Below are 17,803 nucleotides of genomic sequence, written 5' to 3'. Positions count from 1 at the left end.
AAATATTTAATATAAAAATAAGAAATATATAATCTTCTTTTTAAAAAAAAAAAAAAAAAACGAACTTTTTTAATCTTATAGATTAAATACAGAGAAGAAGAAAAAATAGTGGGAGAGGAACAGAGATAGGTAAAAGATACTGAATGTATCATGTGTGAAATATTGAAAATGAAACGTAAAGACGGAAAATAATGGGACGAAGATAGAAGTAAAGTAAAAATTGAAAAATTATTATTTTCTTATTTTAAAAATTTATAAAGAAATCTTTCTTAAAAATCCTTAAAGATTTCCAAACCGTAATATTTTATTGTAATATCTATATTTTATATTAAAATTTGGAAATTTTTTTATATTAAAAGTGTAGACAAAGAGAAAAAATAATAAGAAAAGGATGGAGATAGAGTAAAAATATTGAAATCAGCGCCATCTACAGAGTGCCGCAAATGAAACATATAAAGAAAGGACAGAAAATAGAGGGACAAAGACAGAGATAGAATAAGAATTAACTATCAGTGCCATCTCTCGAATACCAAAGATAACTCTTCAAAGATAGATATAAAAAAATAAGAATTAGGACCTAGCGACATCTCTTCACAACATAATGAAACTTAAATGTCTTTAACATTTAAGAGATGGCGTTAACAGTTAATTCTTATTCTATCTCTGTCTTTGTCCCTCTATTTTCTGTCCTTTCTTTATTTGTTTCATTTGCGGCACTCTGTAGATGGCGCTGATTTCAATATTTTTAATCTATCTCCGTCTTTCTCCAACTATTTCTTCTCTTTGTCCAATACATTTAATCTACAAATTCTAATATAAAATACAAATACTGTAGCAACAACTTATGAATCGATAATATTTAAGAATTTTTAACAAAGAAATAATAGTTTTTACATTATTATGTATATATATATATATATACATTTTTGTATTTATCATATATATTTATTATACTTTTTTTATATGTTTTTTTATATAGTAGATTCCAGACAAAGTAGAATAGATTAACTTTATCATCCGTTAAATCTAATACCTCAATCAATACTTTTCGGATTATAAATTTTCGATCATGGATTATAATATATATATTTATAATATGTATTTCTTACGATTTCATACGTTCAAAAATAAAAAAAGTGAAAATGTAAAAATAAAACGCGTTAAATAGTATTTATTAATAATAGAAAAGGGATTATCTTCAAATCTACAAATAATTAACATAAAATTATTAAAACGATCATTCACTTCATCGAGGGAGGGATAAAATATTTTTTTTAATATTTCCATATACAATTTCGTTGATACATTTTTTTTTTTAAATTACCCCGGTAGCTTTCCTGTACTGGCCAAAATGTTCCAAGTATTGTTGTATCGTGTCCAACGGTTGATAAATCTCGTTCATTCGGTTCTGTGAAAAATGAACGAGTGAACGAATAATCCATCCCCGTTTTCATTATCCCCTTTATCCCACAACATTATAACATTGGAAATACGTTCATTACCTGCAAATATTGCGGCGCTTGATTGGACACGGTGGAGCCGAGGAAACCTTGCAAAAATTCACGGATCAATTCCCATGCGCTTCCGGGAACGACGCAAGGCCTGTATTCAACCTAACGTGAAACAAGGAAGACAACAATTTTACGATATTTCGGAATCCAAAATTTTTTCACAATAATCTCTCTCTCTTTCCTTTTTCTTCTTTCCTTTTCATTCGTTCAATCCATTATCTTTTCCAATTCAAGTTGGGCAAAATGGAGAAAAAAGCAAATAGAAGGAATATCGACAAAATTGTAGACGCGATTCGATCGAAAGTCTCGTTCCACGCGATAGGATACGTCCGCTACGAAGAAAGCGCGAGCTCGAGGGAATGACTTTCGGTTTGGAGCACGTATATTCGTCAACCATCGACACGCTTTTCTCGTTCCACGAACTTGTTCAGCCAGTAATTCCTTGATCGAAAGCGCTTCGTATGATTATCAGATTACAAATATATATATATATACAGAAGAAGAAGAGAGGAATTTCTTCGTTTCGTTTCACGCTTAATGCAAACTTAAATTGTCCTACGATTTAATAAACGAGTTCCAATCGATACTTCTTGCTCCACGAATGTATCAACATCTTAAGAACGAAAAAAGAAATGAATTAAATACTTATACACGTTGTGAGAAAATTAGGAGGAAAAATATCATCGACTGCGCGGAATGTAGAAATATTGGGATGATAATGGATAACGGCGTGGAAAGATGCGGCCATCGCATCTGTGCAACGTATGAGATTGAAACAACGTTCCGTTTCGATAAGAATTGGATCGTAAGAAGAATTCGATACCTCGCCCTTTTCGCTCCTCGTTTCTCTTTTCTTCGCGTTCGTCGATCGTCGAGTCTTTGCGGCCACGAATGGCGTCAAAGGAAGGCGTCAATCGGCCATCGATTTCGAGGAGGAAAATTCACCAGGGCTTTCTTCGATATTCGATCGATTAATTATTTCATACGCGCTAATTATTCGGCAATTAGACATTTTTCACCAGATCCATTTTCATCGAGTAAATGAACCGACGATACTAGAAAGATTCCCAAAACTGCAAATAAAAACAAACGAACAAAATGGCGGGTATAAATTTTTCGATTCGAAAAAAAAGAAAAGAGAAAAGGTTTCAAAGAGATTAGCGTGGAAGGAAAAGATATTTCGCAATTTTTCTCCCCTCCTTTTTTGTCTTTTTCTTCTCCACGAGCAAGATGGCGTGAACTGTCGAGCTATTTTCTCCGAGCAAATTAATGGGCGAATCGGGGTTTATCGTAACGTATTCGACGTCGCGGTCGAGTACAAACAGCGCTGTTACCGATACGAATGGCCGTTGGATCGGTCCAAGGATCGTTTCCACCCTCTTCCTCCGCGCCATTTTTCACCTCGTGGAAGTTGCGCCGTATTGTCGACACCGACTCTGACCACGAGAAACATTCTCGCCTCGAGAAACAACGGCTACGAGAGAACGACACGTTCCAATTATGCTCAGACAAAAAACAATTCAACATTTTACCCGAGAATGAAATTGTTAAGAAATTTTTATCACGAATATTTTTATCATTACTTCGAAACTTTGAATTTCGATTTAATTAAAACGGCTCGAGCAATTCATGGGGGTTGATTAGATTTCAGTTGGTAGTCATTAAGCCGGATACGATCGCTGCTCATCGAGTTGTATCTCGCGTCGACTTTATAACGACGATAAATAATGATAATAAGCATTAACTTAGTTTTGATTACGGTTTGCTAATTCAAATCGGTCGACTGGCCAACCATTGTAACACTCGATTATCAGGTAACGATGTTTCCACCCAATGCTCTAAACAAGAAATGTTGCTAAACATTGTCGTGCAACATTTAGGTTCTTTTATCTCGTAACTGCTGATGGACAGTTTATTATTTATTGAGAAAAAAAGAAGGGGACGTTAGGAGTGACTAAGTTTAATCATAGAGTAATTTAAATTCGAGCGATGCTTCAAATACGAACGGAATTTGCGTTTGGAGCGGAAACGCGTTTTGAAATTCAATTTTTTTCCTGGTGCGCATCGTAAAAGGTCTTGAACCTTGTCAGCCGTTCCTCTATTAATTTGCGCAGGTCTTCGTTTGGCTGTGCTGACTCGAATTGAGATTTGAAAAACTCTTGACTCACCCAACATAGATGGGATTGAAAGGGTATCGGCTGTTCAATCGTCGCCGCTGGAACCTGGCCGGATGCATTGAATGCCTCGGTTTCGATTTTAATAAATAGCCAAATCACACATCCCTTCCCTCCCTGGTGCAAATCGAATTTCTTTCGATCATTATTCCCCCTTTCGTTGTTCGGCAATCTCACTCTCGAGATTTTAAGAAGACCCTTCCTCTCTGAAGAAGGATACAAACACATCGAAATTGTATCGTACATTTTCGATTCGATCTCCAATTAAGGAAGAAATTGGACTTCCAAATTTTCTTTCTCCAAAATAAAATATTTCTCGCCAATTCGCATAGAAGAATCTCGAAACGAATCTCTGCCTCGTTTCTTCTCATCGCAATTTTCGTTTCGTTTTCACACGATTTCGCGCGCGAGGAAGTGGACCTGTCAATCGATATTGCGAGGCCGCCACGTCACGTGATCGACAAGGAAGTAGCGCCAGCCTATTTCGCCAATATTTCCAAGTTTGATCGCGAAGTTAATCAGCCGAGATTTCAACAACTCTGCAACGAGTTTCGCGAATATCACGGACATCTGCAGCGATTATTAATTCGACCGAATATATCTCTGCCCGCGATTCTTTCTCCAAGAGTTTCGAAAACTCTCCGCCGAGAGAAAGACAAGCCCGCCTCCTTCCTCTCTGGATTCTTTTACTCTGGACTCTCCTCGAAAGAATTAAAGATCTTGTTCTAATTTGTTCAACAATTGTTCAAGGTATACACGCTTCGAGGAGAGTAATTCAAACGATTCGAGAAAACCTATTTAACACTGAACCACTAATCAGAACACGGTCAAACTTTTTCATATATTTTAAAGTTATCAAACTTTAACTTTTTCTAAAATATCCATACAATATGTTTTTCAGTATTTACTTCTAATTTTTTTTCTTTCTTTCTTCCAAGAAAAATATTTGTACTTCGTCTTGGTTGTCGACGCGACGTATAGAATAAATATACAAGAACTGTAGGTTTAGTGAAATATCGAACGAGACGATATCTTATCCTGGAATAATTATAAAATTGTCCTTTTAAATGTGACCTTACCTCGACCAGGACGCCTTTGAAGTTCTGATTAATCGTCACGCTGCCGAGTTTCACGCAAAAATCGCCAATCTCGAACCTGGGCCCCTTCGACTCCATCTTCTGCATCTTGTTCGTGTACACGCTCGATATTTTGTACATCAACAGATCGAACAGGCCATCGGCTATCAATGGGACCACCTTGTTGCCCGACTCCAGGATCGCGAACGCGGATGCCGGCTGCTCCGAGTTGTGGAGAACGTGAAGAGTCCGTTGAACACCTGTGGACCAGACCTGTGAGTTAGTCGAAGAAAAAGAAGAGGAGGAATCGTGATCCAAAGCTATGAAAAGCTGGTTAGCATGCACTTTTCACAACTCGAGCTCGAGCTAAACTTGGAAACAAGTTTGCGTCCAACTTCCATCCAAATGTGTGTCGCACATGTGCGCGCGAAAACTGTCGAGGGATCGAGTTAAAGGGAACTAATCTATCCGCGGTTCGATTTTCGTTTTGTTTATTTTCCATTACTCGAAAGGAGGAAAAGAAAAGAAAAGAAAAATTTGGCAAAGTACGTTTCCTCCACATTTTTCTTTATTTCAACGCAGCAATTAAAAATAAAAAAGCGCTTCTCTTAAAATACAAAACAGCATTAACATAAATCTTGAAAAGAAAAAACACAAAGAAGCGTTGTTTTATGCAAAAAAAGGTAATTGCATAATTCCACTTAAACGAAGAAAAAGGATCAAAAAACTATTGGAAGATAAGCTTTTGGTCAAAATTTACTATGGAATGACACATTCAGCACACGAGTTAACTCATGGACGAGCGCGCTCAGGGATTAATTAGTGGAGGAGTTTTCAAAAAACGACAATACTTTTGACCGTTATGTCGGGGATCGATGTAACAATCGTAAGAGAGATGTAACAATTCCGGTTAATCGAGAATCAGAGAGGAGAGGGGCGAACGATTTATCGATTCTGCATAATTTTCGCGTTTCGATTGGTTGGTTGGATGTAAACAATTATACCGTCATCGTCATGATCCCGCGTAATACGCGGGGAATTAAAGTCGATCAATTGAAATCGACACACGATGATAATGCAGTTGGAGCTTGATGAGCGGCGAATAATAAAATCGGGCGGAAAATTGAGTTATAAGCGAGTGAAATGGAAATCTGACAGATTTGAAAGCTATACATTTCGAAATGGGATTACTTTATCGTTCTCCAGATTGAAATTAACGTGACGATGTATTTTATCGCGTAGATAACACGATCCTCGTAATGTAATATTCCCATTCACGTTCGAATATATATTTTCTAAAAAAAAAAAAAAAAAAAAAAAAAAAAGAATCTCCGCTTGATCTGATCCTTCGATAGTAAAAAAAAAAAAAAAAAAAATAATACAAACCAAAAACACCAAGAAAATCCTCTTAAATTTCTTCAATGAAAAATCGTGCAAAATTTTTTCTCTCTCTTCGTACCAAATTTTCTCCTATGACGCGTTTTCATTTACGCGACGTATAACTTCTCTTTACTTTACACAGTTCTCCAAACTCTGCTAGACGGAGTTTTATTTAACAGTCTCATTTTTTGCAATTACGCATCCCCGTTCTCAACACACACACACACACATATATATAACCTACATACATTAATTCCGCCCCCTTTTGAAACAAAAATTCTTTCACCCAAGGTTGAGTTTTTATCCCAACGTTTTTTCGCTCTTTGCAACGCGATGACACGATTCTCTCCACGATCGAAAGAAAAATTCGTTTCGGGCCAATTTCTTCGGATCGGGTCTCTGAGAGGGGATTAATATCATAGGAGAGAAACGTACGACGTGCGAACTACGCTGAATATTCATAATTCGCGACCCCCTCACCTGGTTCGTCCACCGTAATAGCAGGCCATGGAAACGCATGAATTATTTATGGGGCAAATTACAACGCACCCTCTACGCGCCGGTCAAATGACAAAATTCTTAATTGCGGATCGTGGGACCCGCGGACAGCTTTATGTCCTTTAATTGCACACCACTTTGCGCCCTTATTTATCGCCCCACACGTTCAATTTACCACCGTAAATGCCCTTCCTCTCGCCTCTTACTTTTTCCTAGACTAAATTTCCTCTAAGATCTAGATCTAAAAGATGAAACGTTTTTTCTTATATTCTTTGATCTAATTGTTCATCACGCAGGATACGAATGAGAAAGATTTCTTACACGTGCTTTTGAATTGATCGAAATTGTTTCGCTGCACATTGTTTATTTATTAAAAAGATATCTCTATAAATATTTCACGTTTCTTAACGAAAACCAAGATTCCAAAGTTTCATCCATCGAACGCATCGACCTAGTTCCGTTCCGACCTAATATCCGGAAAACAATGCGGGGGGAATCCGGATTAAACGAACAGGCTGATTAGAAACGTCCTTTCCGCGGGGTAATTGGCGTGGCGTGTACGGCCCTGTGTCGCGCCGCATGCCGCATTCCGCATCGTCTGCATCCCGCGTATGCATCGCGGCGACACGGATGTACACCCGCCGCAGGAGCCGCAAATGTGGTCCACCACCCCCTGCATCCGCGAGGATCGCCGAGCAATAACATCTTATCGGTGTAATGACCCCGAAAATAAATATCTGCCGGATTAATCGTGGCACGTATCTGTATCGTATCTGACCCAGTTACGACCCTTTTCGTTTCTATCCTATACCATCGAAATTAACAGGAGGTGTGTGTGTGTCGATTTCTTCTTGAATCGATTTATTAAAATTATTTCGAAATTCTACTTGAGATGAAAATTCGTAAACTGATTCATTTTTTTCGACGAATGTTAATGTACGTACACTAACTTGAAAATTGAAAGAGGAGCAACACGGATATTTTTTATCTCTACACAATTCGAGACGAATGCTGGAACTTTTAGTTTTAATGTTGAAATCCATCCGTAAGGGAACGATCCCTGTACGATCGTGTTTCGAAACGGAATGGATATAATACTATTTGCGGATGAAACGAGCCGAAGGGAGGAATTCGAAGGAACAAAGGCGGTAAAGTTAAGAATGTGCGAGCGGACGGTGGACGATCGTTAATCTTTACGAGTTTCAAGCATCGATGCCTCATTAACCGCGTCGTCGCACCGAGATCGCGAATTTACGCGCATTAAGAGAGGAACGCGGACATAAATCGATGCTTCCTCGGAAAGGGGATGACGCGTTTCCAGCCCGTCAAAGCCCGTGACCCTGGCCCCTGCGCCATTTTGTCACGCTATCTCTTTCAACGATTTGACGAGGAATTTACGATCGGAGCTATCAATTTTTTTATTCGTTCGAAAACTTGTTATTTTAGAGGAGCGCCGAGAGATCGGAATACATGGCAGGTTCGCGCGGTGGCTTTTGAATCGGAGCGAACGTCGATGGAGGGCCGCTATTAAAATATTCTATTAAAAAAAAGTAGCGCGGTATTTTTCACGATGTTGCACGAGCAGCATTGCACTTGGATCGAATAATGGCGGGCATTGTCCCCGGGAAAATAAATCGTAAATCAACGATGGGAATACGATAAAGCGATCTCGATGAATGGGGAACACGCCGAGCATTATGGTCGTTTCATTGTCGTTTTCACAACCAGATGGCTCGAAACGTTCTAGTCGAATCAATGTTACTACGTTCCTTTCGATGTTACGAAATGTTAAAGAATTTTTTTATTTCTCCTTCCGCAGTTGATCGCAATTTATTACATCGAGACAGTGCGGGTTGCAAAAATTGCAAGAATCCAAATTATTTTTATACTTTCTTTAATTAAAGAAGGAGAATTAAACAAGAGAATTTTTCTATTTCTTTGTTCAATTATCAAGGGAGAAAAAAAGTACAAATACCATCGAGAATATCGAAGGCGAAACACGAACAAAGTTGCAAAAATTCCAAGAATTTTCTTTTTTCCATTCCAAAGAGAGAGAGAGAGAGGAAGAAGGTATTAGAATTTATTCGATCGTTGAGAAAGGAGGAGATCGGAGAGGGAGCTCGTTAAGCTTCCTCGAATCGAGGAAAAGTTTTGCAGAGTTGAGGTATCGCTCTTTCCGCCCATTTTTGTCTTTCCCCTGTTACCCCGCCGCTAATAAGTATAAGGATATCGAGTTTATGAACTTTCACCGGGGAGGGGGAGGCGCATCGTCGATCGTCGAGGGGGTGGCGGGCAGCAGCTGCAACTTTTAATAAAGCGATCGCAAATCTTGTCGGGTCGATAAAACAGGAGCGGGAAGAGAAAAGTGACCCTCTCTAAAATCCTTCTCTATCATCTTACTCGCTCCCCCCTGTCTCATTCCTCCTCCACCTCCCCTCGTTCCTTCGATTACACAAGGCATATTTGTTCGAATAGTTGGCCAAACTATTGACTTTGATAATAACGTTAGATCTTAAGGAGAAAGTTGGGAACGATGTCGGGCGAAGTTAAGCGTTCGGGCTGATCGATAAAGAGCTCCGTCCACATCTCGTTAAATCAAAACCACGTCGAATTAATTTTCCTTATTCGACCGCCATTGACGATAAAGAAGAGCGGGAGGAGAAGGAATAACAAATCGAACGGAAACTTGTTTAAAAAGAGAAAAAAGAAAAGAAAGGGAGGATCGAACGTTTTTAAAAGGTGATTTTTAGACGACAAATTAGAGGGTTAATCGAGAAAAAAATCGGGAAATCCGTTTTTTCGGGATTCGTTTCGGTGGGCCAGCAACAACAATGCGCTTCACCCTTTCCTCGACTTTCGCCCTCCCCTCCCCAGGCGCAAACAGGATCCCCCCATTGTCCGCCGGGTCGAAAAATCTGGCCGGCTCTCTCCACGGGGAACGGGACTTTATTGTCGGCCAATTTATACCGCATTCAGCTCGGCGACCGATACGTTGAATCCTTTTTTTCGGGGCGTGGCCGGGTGTCCCGGAATCGCTTTTTATTACGGCCCTTAATTCGACGCGGTCCCGTGCCCTCTTGTCAAAGCGTCTCGTGATTTCGCTCGATCGAACATGCTAATGCGCCGCAGTTTGTTCCGGATGTTCGATGACTCCATTGGATGGATCTTTATATTTTTCTCTCACGATTTTATTACATGTGTACATAGATTTATTTAGAACAATTAGTGGATCTCGAATTAAAATTAGAGAGAGAGAGAGAGAGAGAGAGAGAGAAGGAAACGAAGAAATTTTTTAAATTTAAGGAAGAAGGAATTTGTCGCCTGTTCGTTAACTTCGTAACACTGTGTCTCTGAAAGAGAAATTCGTAATTTTATTTGGATTATTTCGTTTCATGGTTACTCTACTGGAATGGAAGCAGCTGCACGCAGATGAAAATAAACTTTGACGAAGAGATTTTATACAATATACGTCGCATAAATTATCCATGCATCTGCTCTTCGATGTGTGGTCACATATACCAGACATCGCTTGACAATTTCTATTTTAGTTTGTAGATTGTAGAATAATAATTTTCATCTTGATGAAATCGATGACTCAAATATTGCGAGAGAAAGAAAGAAGAAAAAAAAGAATCATCCCGTGGAAATAAAACTTTCGGATTATATTCAGTCGATTAGATCGGAGGAATCGTAATTTCCATCCAGGGAACCTCGTCCCCCCATCAACGAAGACGCTACTTTCATCCTCGAATTCCTCCATTCAGCTCGAGCTGAAAAGCAAGGCCACCGTTTCATTAAATCGGGCATAACATCTGACAAGCAATCTAAGCAATTAGTCGAGTGGCTGGAGCGTGCAATTAAAACCGATTGACCCCCGTGAAAGGCTTCGATGTACGCCTCGCCATTCATCTCTCCCCCGCTACATCTACGTTGCATCTACGTCTGTTGCCACGTAGACACGAGAGATCGAGTCAGTCGAGGGTTGCAGTCTCGTCGAAATTCAGAATCACGATTTAATTAATTAAACGCTGCGCGAAATTGTTAAGCTTTGCCTCCTAATTATCCCGGTTCTGGGAATTTGTTTGTCGTTTCCCCGGTTGGGATCGCTTTTGAAGGATCGATACCGCGAGTCTGTCGGATTCTCCATCGCTTCTTCATCGATAGATTTCCCATTTCAGGGGATGTGGTGAGGAGAGTATAGTCGGCTCTTGGAGAAGCCTTGCGTTTTATATTTTTTGCGGGATGTATCCTTCAGCAAAGAAGGATGACAAAGAAGTTTCGTATATTACTGTTATTTATACGTAAGGAATCTCTTGCTTTTCTTATTTCAGAAAGATATTACTTGGGACAACTATTCCGAAAAGTAGTTCGTGCTGTTATAAGAGATAAGGTATCGATATGGTGTAATAAAAAAATAAGATAGAAAAATAGTTTTATATATAAAACTCTACATTTTACAAATATCTTTCAGTATAAGATATACGTTATGTAATAAATATAAACAATAAAATAAAAGAAATAAAATTCTTATTTTAATAATATTTTGATTGATCAAAATCGAGCAATCGATTCATTCGTCGATTAATTCTCATAACGCTTAACCTTCCATCGGATACAAGTACAACAATTTCAAAACAATCTCAACCTATTTCCCTTAAAAAAAGAAAAAAAAAAAAAAAAAAAAAGATCCAACGCCACGAATAATCCACGAATATTACTGGCTACATCCACGGTTAAAGGTTTCCGGTGGAAAGGGTTGGCGCAGGTGTGGTTAATCGGAAACGAAAGTGCGAAAGTGAGCATCGAAGACGAGTCTGGATTGCCCAGTTTCGCCGTCGAAACGGCTCGGTCCTCGTCCCGTGCACGCGGGGTTGGGGGTTGAAACGTTGCGCAGGGGGTTTCTGTGCGCGATGCCACAGCCAACCGACGCTAGTATCTAGGGGGCTGTTTTCTCCCTCTCAGTTGGCCGCGATTCAGCGCCGGGTGTATGTCCCGCTCGCCCGCCGCGGTTACACCGACGCGAAAACACGGCGACTGTCGTCTCTTCGTTAGTTTTTCCACCCCTCGCCACGATCCTCCCTTCCCTCCTTCAATCCTCCTTAGATCGCCTTCAGTGTGTGAACATTCTAACGTCGAATCTCGCGTTTTTTACTCGCTGTGTTTGTACGTCTCGACGGTTCGAGAATCAATTCCAAACAAAGTGTGCGAGTCGACGAACGAAAGAGAGGGAGAGGAAGAGAGAGAGAGAGAGAGAGAGAAAGTGAGTGCGTATAATCGAAAGAGGTGAAACGGTGATACAACAGCCGATTTGGATCAACGTTGGATGATACGCGCGTATATAACACGGGTCGACGATCCGGGCGTAGAGGATCGTTATCGAATGTTTGAGATTCATCGGATTCGTGATTTAACCGGGTGGATAAGTTATGAATGTTGGGGATAATTGGGAGAGTTGACTGATCCCGAGATAGCCAGGGCAGCGTGCCTCGAGGCTACCCGCTCGATTGGGATCCGATCGGGGGTATAAATAAGAAGCAACGTGCCAGTTATTTCCATCCAGAGTGGCGGATACCCGGTTTGCCCCTCTCTGTGTGTGTGTGTGTGTGTGTGTACGTGCGTGTGTAGCTGTGACGAAAGATTGATTGCATTAAAGAGGAACTAGCGCGTGAATTCAATCGCTAGGCTTGCGATCTCGAATTTTTGGATAACCCACGATCTTTCAACGGTGGATTAAAATTTCCTTTCGATTTTTTTTTCCCTTTTTTTCCCCCAATCTCGAACAAATATCGAATTATTAAGCTTCCATCTCGAATCTGTCTACGAAGTCTGCCTTCTTTGGATTATACCGTCGAGACGGAATAAAATCGTGCACGCTTGGTGGACGCTTGAGTTGGACGAGGCAAGACAACATGGACAGGGGTCACCTGTGTTGGAATGTTGAACTGGAATAATACTTCGTGGAAACTCGAAGCCTCGAGGTGTAGTTCGAGGAGGTGGAGATGAGACGTCTCGAGGAAGAGGCCAGCATCGAACGATCGATCGCAATTTCGACGATAATTGGTAAAGCCGATACGGCAGCCTCCTCCTCCGCGATTGGACCGTGGATTTCCCTTGGTAATGCATCGTGAAAGGGTTGCTGCGTACGTCGCGGCTGATCGTCTTCGAATATGAAAGGTGCACGAGCGAGCTCGTGGGCCAGCTCGATCCTCGATCCTCCGTTGACGATATCGATCGAAGGATTACCGATTTTTCACGTGGGGGAAAGTCGCTCGGCTGGCGACCATGTTCCAATGTCGATTTCAAATTATCAAGTAATTGCCGAGCGAGGCTGATGAGTTTCACGAGATTTGGAAGAGGGGGGAAAAAAGCGGTGGAAAAGTAGATTGTTCGAGGATTTAGGAGATATTAATGGAAGAAATAATTATCTTCGTTGACGACGAGGAAGGAAGATATTAAGTGACTCGAAGAGGAAGTGAAACAATTTGGTCGACAACAGTTTGAACGAAGAGAGAGAGAGAGAGAGAATGTCGTTTCGTCCATGATTTCTTCTTTTCGAATCGGATTACAACACTGGAAGGAAGAAGGAGCAGTGGGATTATTTGGTTCGAGCAGAAACGATGGAACGAACGAGCATGGAAATCGTATAGATTTTATTATGTAAATAACGGTGAATCGACGACGTAAAATTATTTAGGGCGTTGAACCGGTTCAACGAAACGTGTTACGTTTCCACCAAGGCAAGGCAAACTTGTAGCAACATTAACCGAATGTACGACCGATACGATTTTATATATTTCCTTTATGGAAGAATTTTAACGAGCGCGTGAATACAAATATCGATATTATTATTTTTTACTATTCCATCGGAAGGATCGTAAAATTTCTCCTCGTACTTTTCACAAGGATATATAAAACCAGCGTAGCTAGCGGAGATGTGCTCGCCACGATTGTGTATCGGCCGGATTTTTCTCCCAGCTGGGATCGACGGGTGTACGCTTCTACGCGCCGTGACAATTTCGCTCTCTCGAATCGAGCATGCGACGTTAAATCAACAAACAAAACTTCTCCCGTGAAAATCATCTACATGCCCACGATTTCTTTCTTTATAAGGAGAAAAAAAAAAAAAAAAAAAAGAGCGGAGGAGTAAGAGAAACGTGATAAAATAAAGGAATGATGGAGACGTGTGTAATAATTCGAAGATAGTTTTCGAGGCACTCGATATATATGTATACGAGAGAAGTAGAGAGAGGGAGGGAGAGAGTGGAGAATCTCTGGTGAAAAAACGTGTGTCGAACATGAACAGTTTTAGTAGGTCACCACCGAGGGGAAAAGAAAGTTCGCAACTTGGGGAGGGTGTTGGTTCAGTGGCGAGTGCATAAACATTTCCCTCGACCGCAAACGGGAAACGCAAGAACAACGTGTCCGATAGTGGATGATAAAACTTTTTACCCTCGAGATAAGATTCATGGGGCGAGGATTCTTCTTTTTCGTTGAAACGAAATATCACGAAAATATCGTTTCGAATCGAGAGAGAATGGAGGAAAGGAATAAGTGAGATAATTTAGAAATATTGAAAAAGTCCACGTTGGGAGGGGATATATTGTCGAAAGAAAGATCACTGGGACGTCGAGAGAGGATGAGAAAAGAATTGAAAAAAATTGTGTGAAATAATTTGGAAGAGGAAAAATTCTATACTGGAAAAGAAAGAAAGGAAGAAAGAATATCATTGAGAGGATATCGAAAGAGAAAAAGGGGAAAAATAGAAAAAATAGAAAAATTTGTGAAATAATTAAAGAGAGAAGTGGAGGATAAATCGTAGGTGTAAATTCGAAATGAAAAATTGTCGCGTCGCTCGTGAACTCTGATGCCGATACGGGGTGGCGCGTCTTATCGAAACCGGGGCGAGGTGATTAATCGGCATTGCGGATACGTTGACGAGTCGATGCAGCCGGACTGCACGGTTTGTCGACGTGATTCTCGTCAGTTTCGTTCTTCTTTCGTGCCAATCAACGGCCCGACCCAAGCCAGGCTTGAATGGTGGAAAGGCAAGAGCTCATAGAATCCCGTGGAATCACGAACGATGGAGGGATCGATTCGTTTAAAATTTTGACGACAGATTAAACATCCTGTATTTCTTCTTTCTGGTGAATATTAATTACGCGTAATTGAGGGATATATTTATCGTTGAAATTTTATCTTGAATGAAAAATCACGAAAGATGGAAGAGAGTCCGATTATCAGACCGATGTATATATAAAATTTTATCTTTCGATCAATAATTAAGGTTGCTTCGTAACTTTTCTAATGACGAATGAATCATTCGAAAAGGTAACATAATATTTGCAATTTTAACGAATCCAGGAATAACGAAAATATCTATTATTATACTAATTTCTCGTTTATGATTATCTCGAAATATATATCATGTCTTTGTGTTATTTTCACAAGGGATTAAGGGCGGCAAATTTGAAATCGTTCGAAGACCGCTCCGTATGCAACTAACTCAATATTACCAGGAAGCAGGATTTTCTAGCTTGCACAAGGGGGGCGGCGTTTATTATACGATTTAACGGCGTATAGGAGGATTATTGAAACGGCAGGAGAACGATGACGAGAGAGAGAGAGAGAGAGAGAGAGAACCGTAGCCATCTTCCACGTTGTGCTTTCGTTGTACGATCGATCGATGAATTTAATCTGCGCAAACAGCGGATGGTTCAGCGTTATCAATAATGGCCACAGATCTGCTTCTTCCCCTTATTCATCGTCCCGTGACGACTGTTTGCGTTTTGGATCTCTTTCTGTAAAGGCATCTCGATTCTCTTTGCGATAGTCCTCGCGCTTGATTTTCCACATCGTTAAAACTTGGCATACTTCTACACCTTGCAGTTCCATTTCCGTAAAAACATAGAAGATTAAGGAATCAATCCGTGATATCTGATTTCTTCTTTTTATAATTTTTAGATTCAGATTTGTCGAAAATGTATCTACGTGTTATTTATTTGGATTATCGATCAGATTAGGTTAATTGGAGAATTGGCGGACTCTCCAACTTTCACAAGAACTTTTCCTCTATCCGTTCAGGCCAAGGAAGAGAACCAATTTTCCTCGATTACACAATCGATCACGATTCACGTTCTCATCGTTACTCGAACACCGAGAGAAGTTTGACGGTTTAACAATTGTTTAACGATTACGACAGTTAACGAATCACGATTATCGTCTATATTACTCAAAACTTCGAAATTGATCGCTTTCTATTGCGATCTGTGACTCTGCGTGGTAAATTGTGCGTTTTCTTTAGATCAAACAAAAAGTTGGAAAAGTTTCTTCGTCCTCCTCGTATTTTCCTCGTGCATCGTTCAAACATTCATCTTTGGAGAATACAATTAAGAACAGAAGACGGAAACGGGGATCGGCTCTCCTTCGTTTCCAAACTTTTTCACTCTTTTCTCCGATCATTTTCTTCCACGAGTTCAATTATGAAGAAACCACGGGATTCCACGATACAATAATTTGAATTAATCACCGGCGCAGATACAACTGATTTAATGCGCGGCTTAATCTAGGCGCTGACACGTTCAGCGCGCGACTCACGATGAGTTACGGCAATTCACGGGCAAGACAGGATCCATTTACAATGGAGACATTTACAGATTAGCCGTGCACAGCCGTGTACCTGCGAGAATTCGCCACGTTGCGTATCGAGATCCGCGGCAATTTGAGATACCGTTCTTAATTTAATTAAAAATTTCACGGGATTATTGCGCTCGAATACCGTGGATAACGTTTCGAGAAATGCATTTGCATAAATGATTTTGAATTATGACGGCCGGGGCTACTTTATGTATTATGTATTAATTCAACTTTATGAGGGGTATTATTATTCGCTCGAAAGAAACGTATCCTGAATATTCATCAAAAACGCGAAATATCTAAACATCTGAAATTCCTCGACCTCCATTTTTTAGAATTTTTTGAATACGTTCTTTCAACAACTCGTTCCTTCAACTTTTCCGATCTCAAAGATTAATATCAAGATTAAATTCTCCGTTATTCGTAGATGGCCACAATTTCCATTGTGATGCAAATTCGCACAGGTTCCATTGTAATGTAAATTTCACCTCGAATTTTTGAAATTAACAGACCGCGAGATCTACCGAAGAGCTTCTCCCCTTCGAATATCCTCCTCCGAGTATATCCTCTCACGCATATTTGTCTACGCCATTTTTATTTCTCGAACGCTCTCGTCTTAAAAAAAAAAAAAATAAATAAATAAATAAAAAATAAAGAGAAACTCTCGCAATCTACAATCACAGAGGGAAAGAGAGGGAAATAGCAGCAGAGAGGGAAAACATCGAAATACCAGTTTGTTGAAGCAGTAGAGCGTTCGAATAACAGATTCCACTCTATTTTCCACTCTGGCCCGAAGCACAGGTGCCTCCATTTACAGATTAAACCGCGTCACACCCGGTATAGGGGATGAGGGGAAAATTGGCTTGTCGGGGCTCGTTCTTTCGGGGCTATTCCCTTTAAAAGGGTCGTGTACGAGCAGGTTCGAGCGAAACGGCAACAATACGACGAGAATTCGTGCGCGAATCGCGACACTGGAAAGCAAATTGTACTTGGCGCAGTACACGTCGGAATGGAGGCTCGTGCTTGATAAATTGCCGATCGATGCGGATTCGCGGAACTTGACTTTGGCCATCGATGATGGATAAATTCTGGTGGCAAATCAAAGTGGTGGCAAAATTAAAAGGATTGTTCTGCGTTTTGATTGGGCCAAGATCAAATTTCTTCACTGTTTCTCTTCTTTGACACGGTTTTAGCTGTTGTGCAGACAGTTTTTTTCCATGTTTAAGGAAATATCGTGTCGTATTTGGAAGTTCGATCGTTTTTGTAGAGTTTGATACAGAAGAAGGTAGAGAAAGGATGAGAGGATGTTTCAAACGAAGACTTGGTTTGAAGCGAGGTTTCATTTCCTGTTAAAGAGAGCTTTCGATTTTGTTGTAATCGTGTATAATCACTGTCTCAAATTCTTTTTGTGGGAAAATAGAGGGATCTCTGCTGCTGGAAGCTCTCTTTTTCGACACAGAGAAAACCGAAGAAACGAGAGTGATTTTTAGACAAGTTTGAAAGCAAAGACTTCGAAGCAAGACTTTCTTCA

General features: G+C 40.3%; 1 protein-coding gene across 1 annotated transcript in view; it reads right to left on the bottom strand.

The window, feature by feature from the left end:
* Nucleotides 1-1,147: 1,147 nt before the first annotated feature.
* The window catches only part of LOC105734753 (mediator of RNA polymerase II transcription subunit 20), a 103,427-nt gene continuing 86,771 nt past the window's right edge, over nucleotides 1,148-17,803 (bottom strand). The window contains exons 4-6 of the mRNA XM_031918342.2: nucleotides 4,765-5,021; nucleotides 1,503-1,613; nucleotides 1,148-1,408 (exon numbers count right to left, since the gene is read on the bottom strand). Coding sequence (XP_031774202.2) covers nucleotides 1,316-1,408; nucleotides 1,503-1,613; nucleotides 4,765-5,021 — 461 coding nt within the window. The 3' untranslated portion in view covers nucleotides 1,148-1,315. The remainder of the gene's footprint in view (nucleotides 1,409-1,502; nucleotides 1,614-4,764; nucleotides 5,022-17,803) is intronic.

Source organism: Apis florea, unplaced genomic scaffold (assembly GCF_048593485.1).
Source record: "Apis florea isolate Af1SG1 unplaced genomic scaffold, ASM4859348v1 contig_2350_pilon, whole genome shotgun sequence".
Classification (NCBI taxonomy): domain Eukaryota; kingdom Metazoa; phylum Arthropoda; class Insecta; order Hymenoptera; family Apidae; genus Apis; species Apis florea.
Note: the sequence above shows the minus strand (reverse complement) of the source record. Positions and strands in the feature narration are given on the sequence as shown.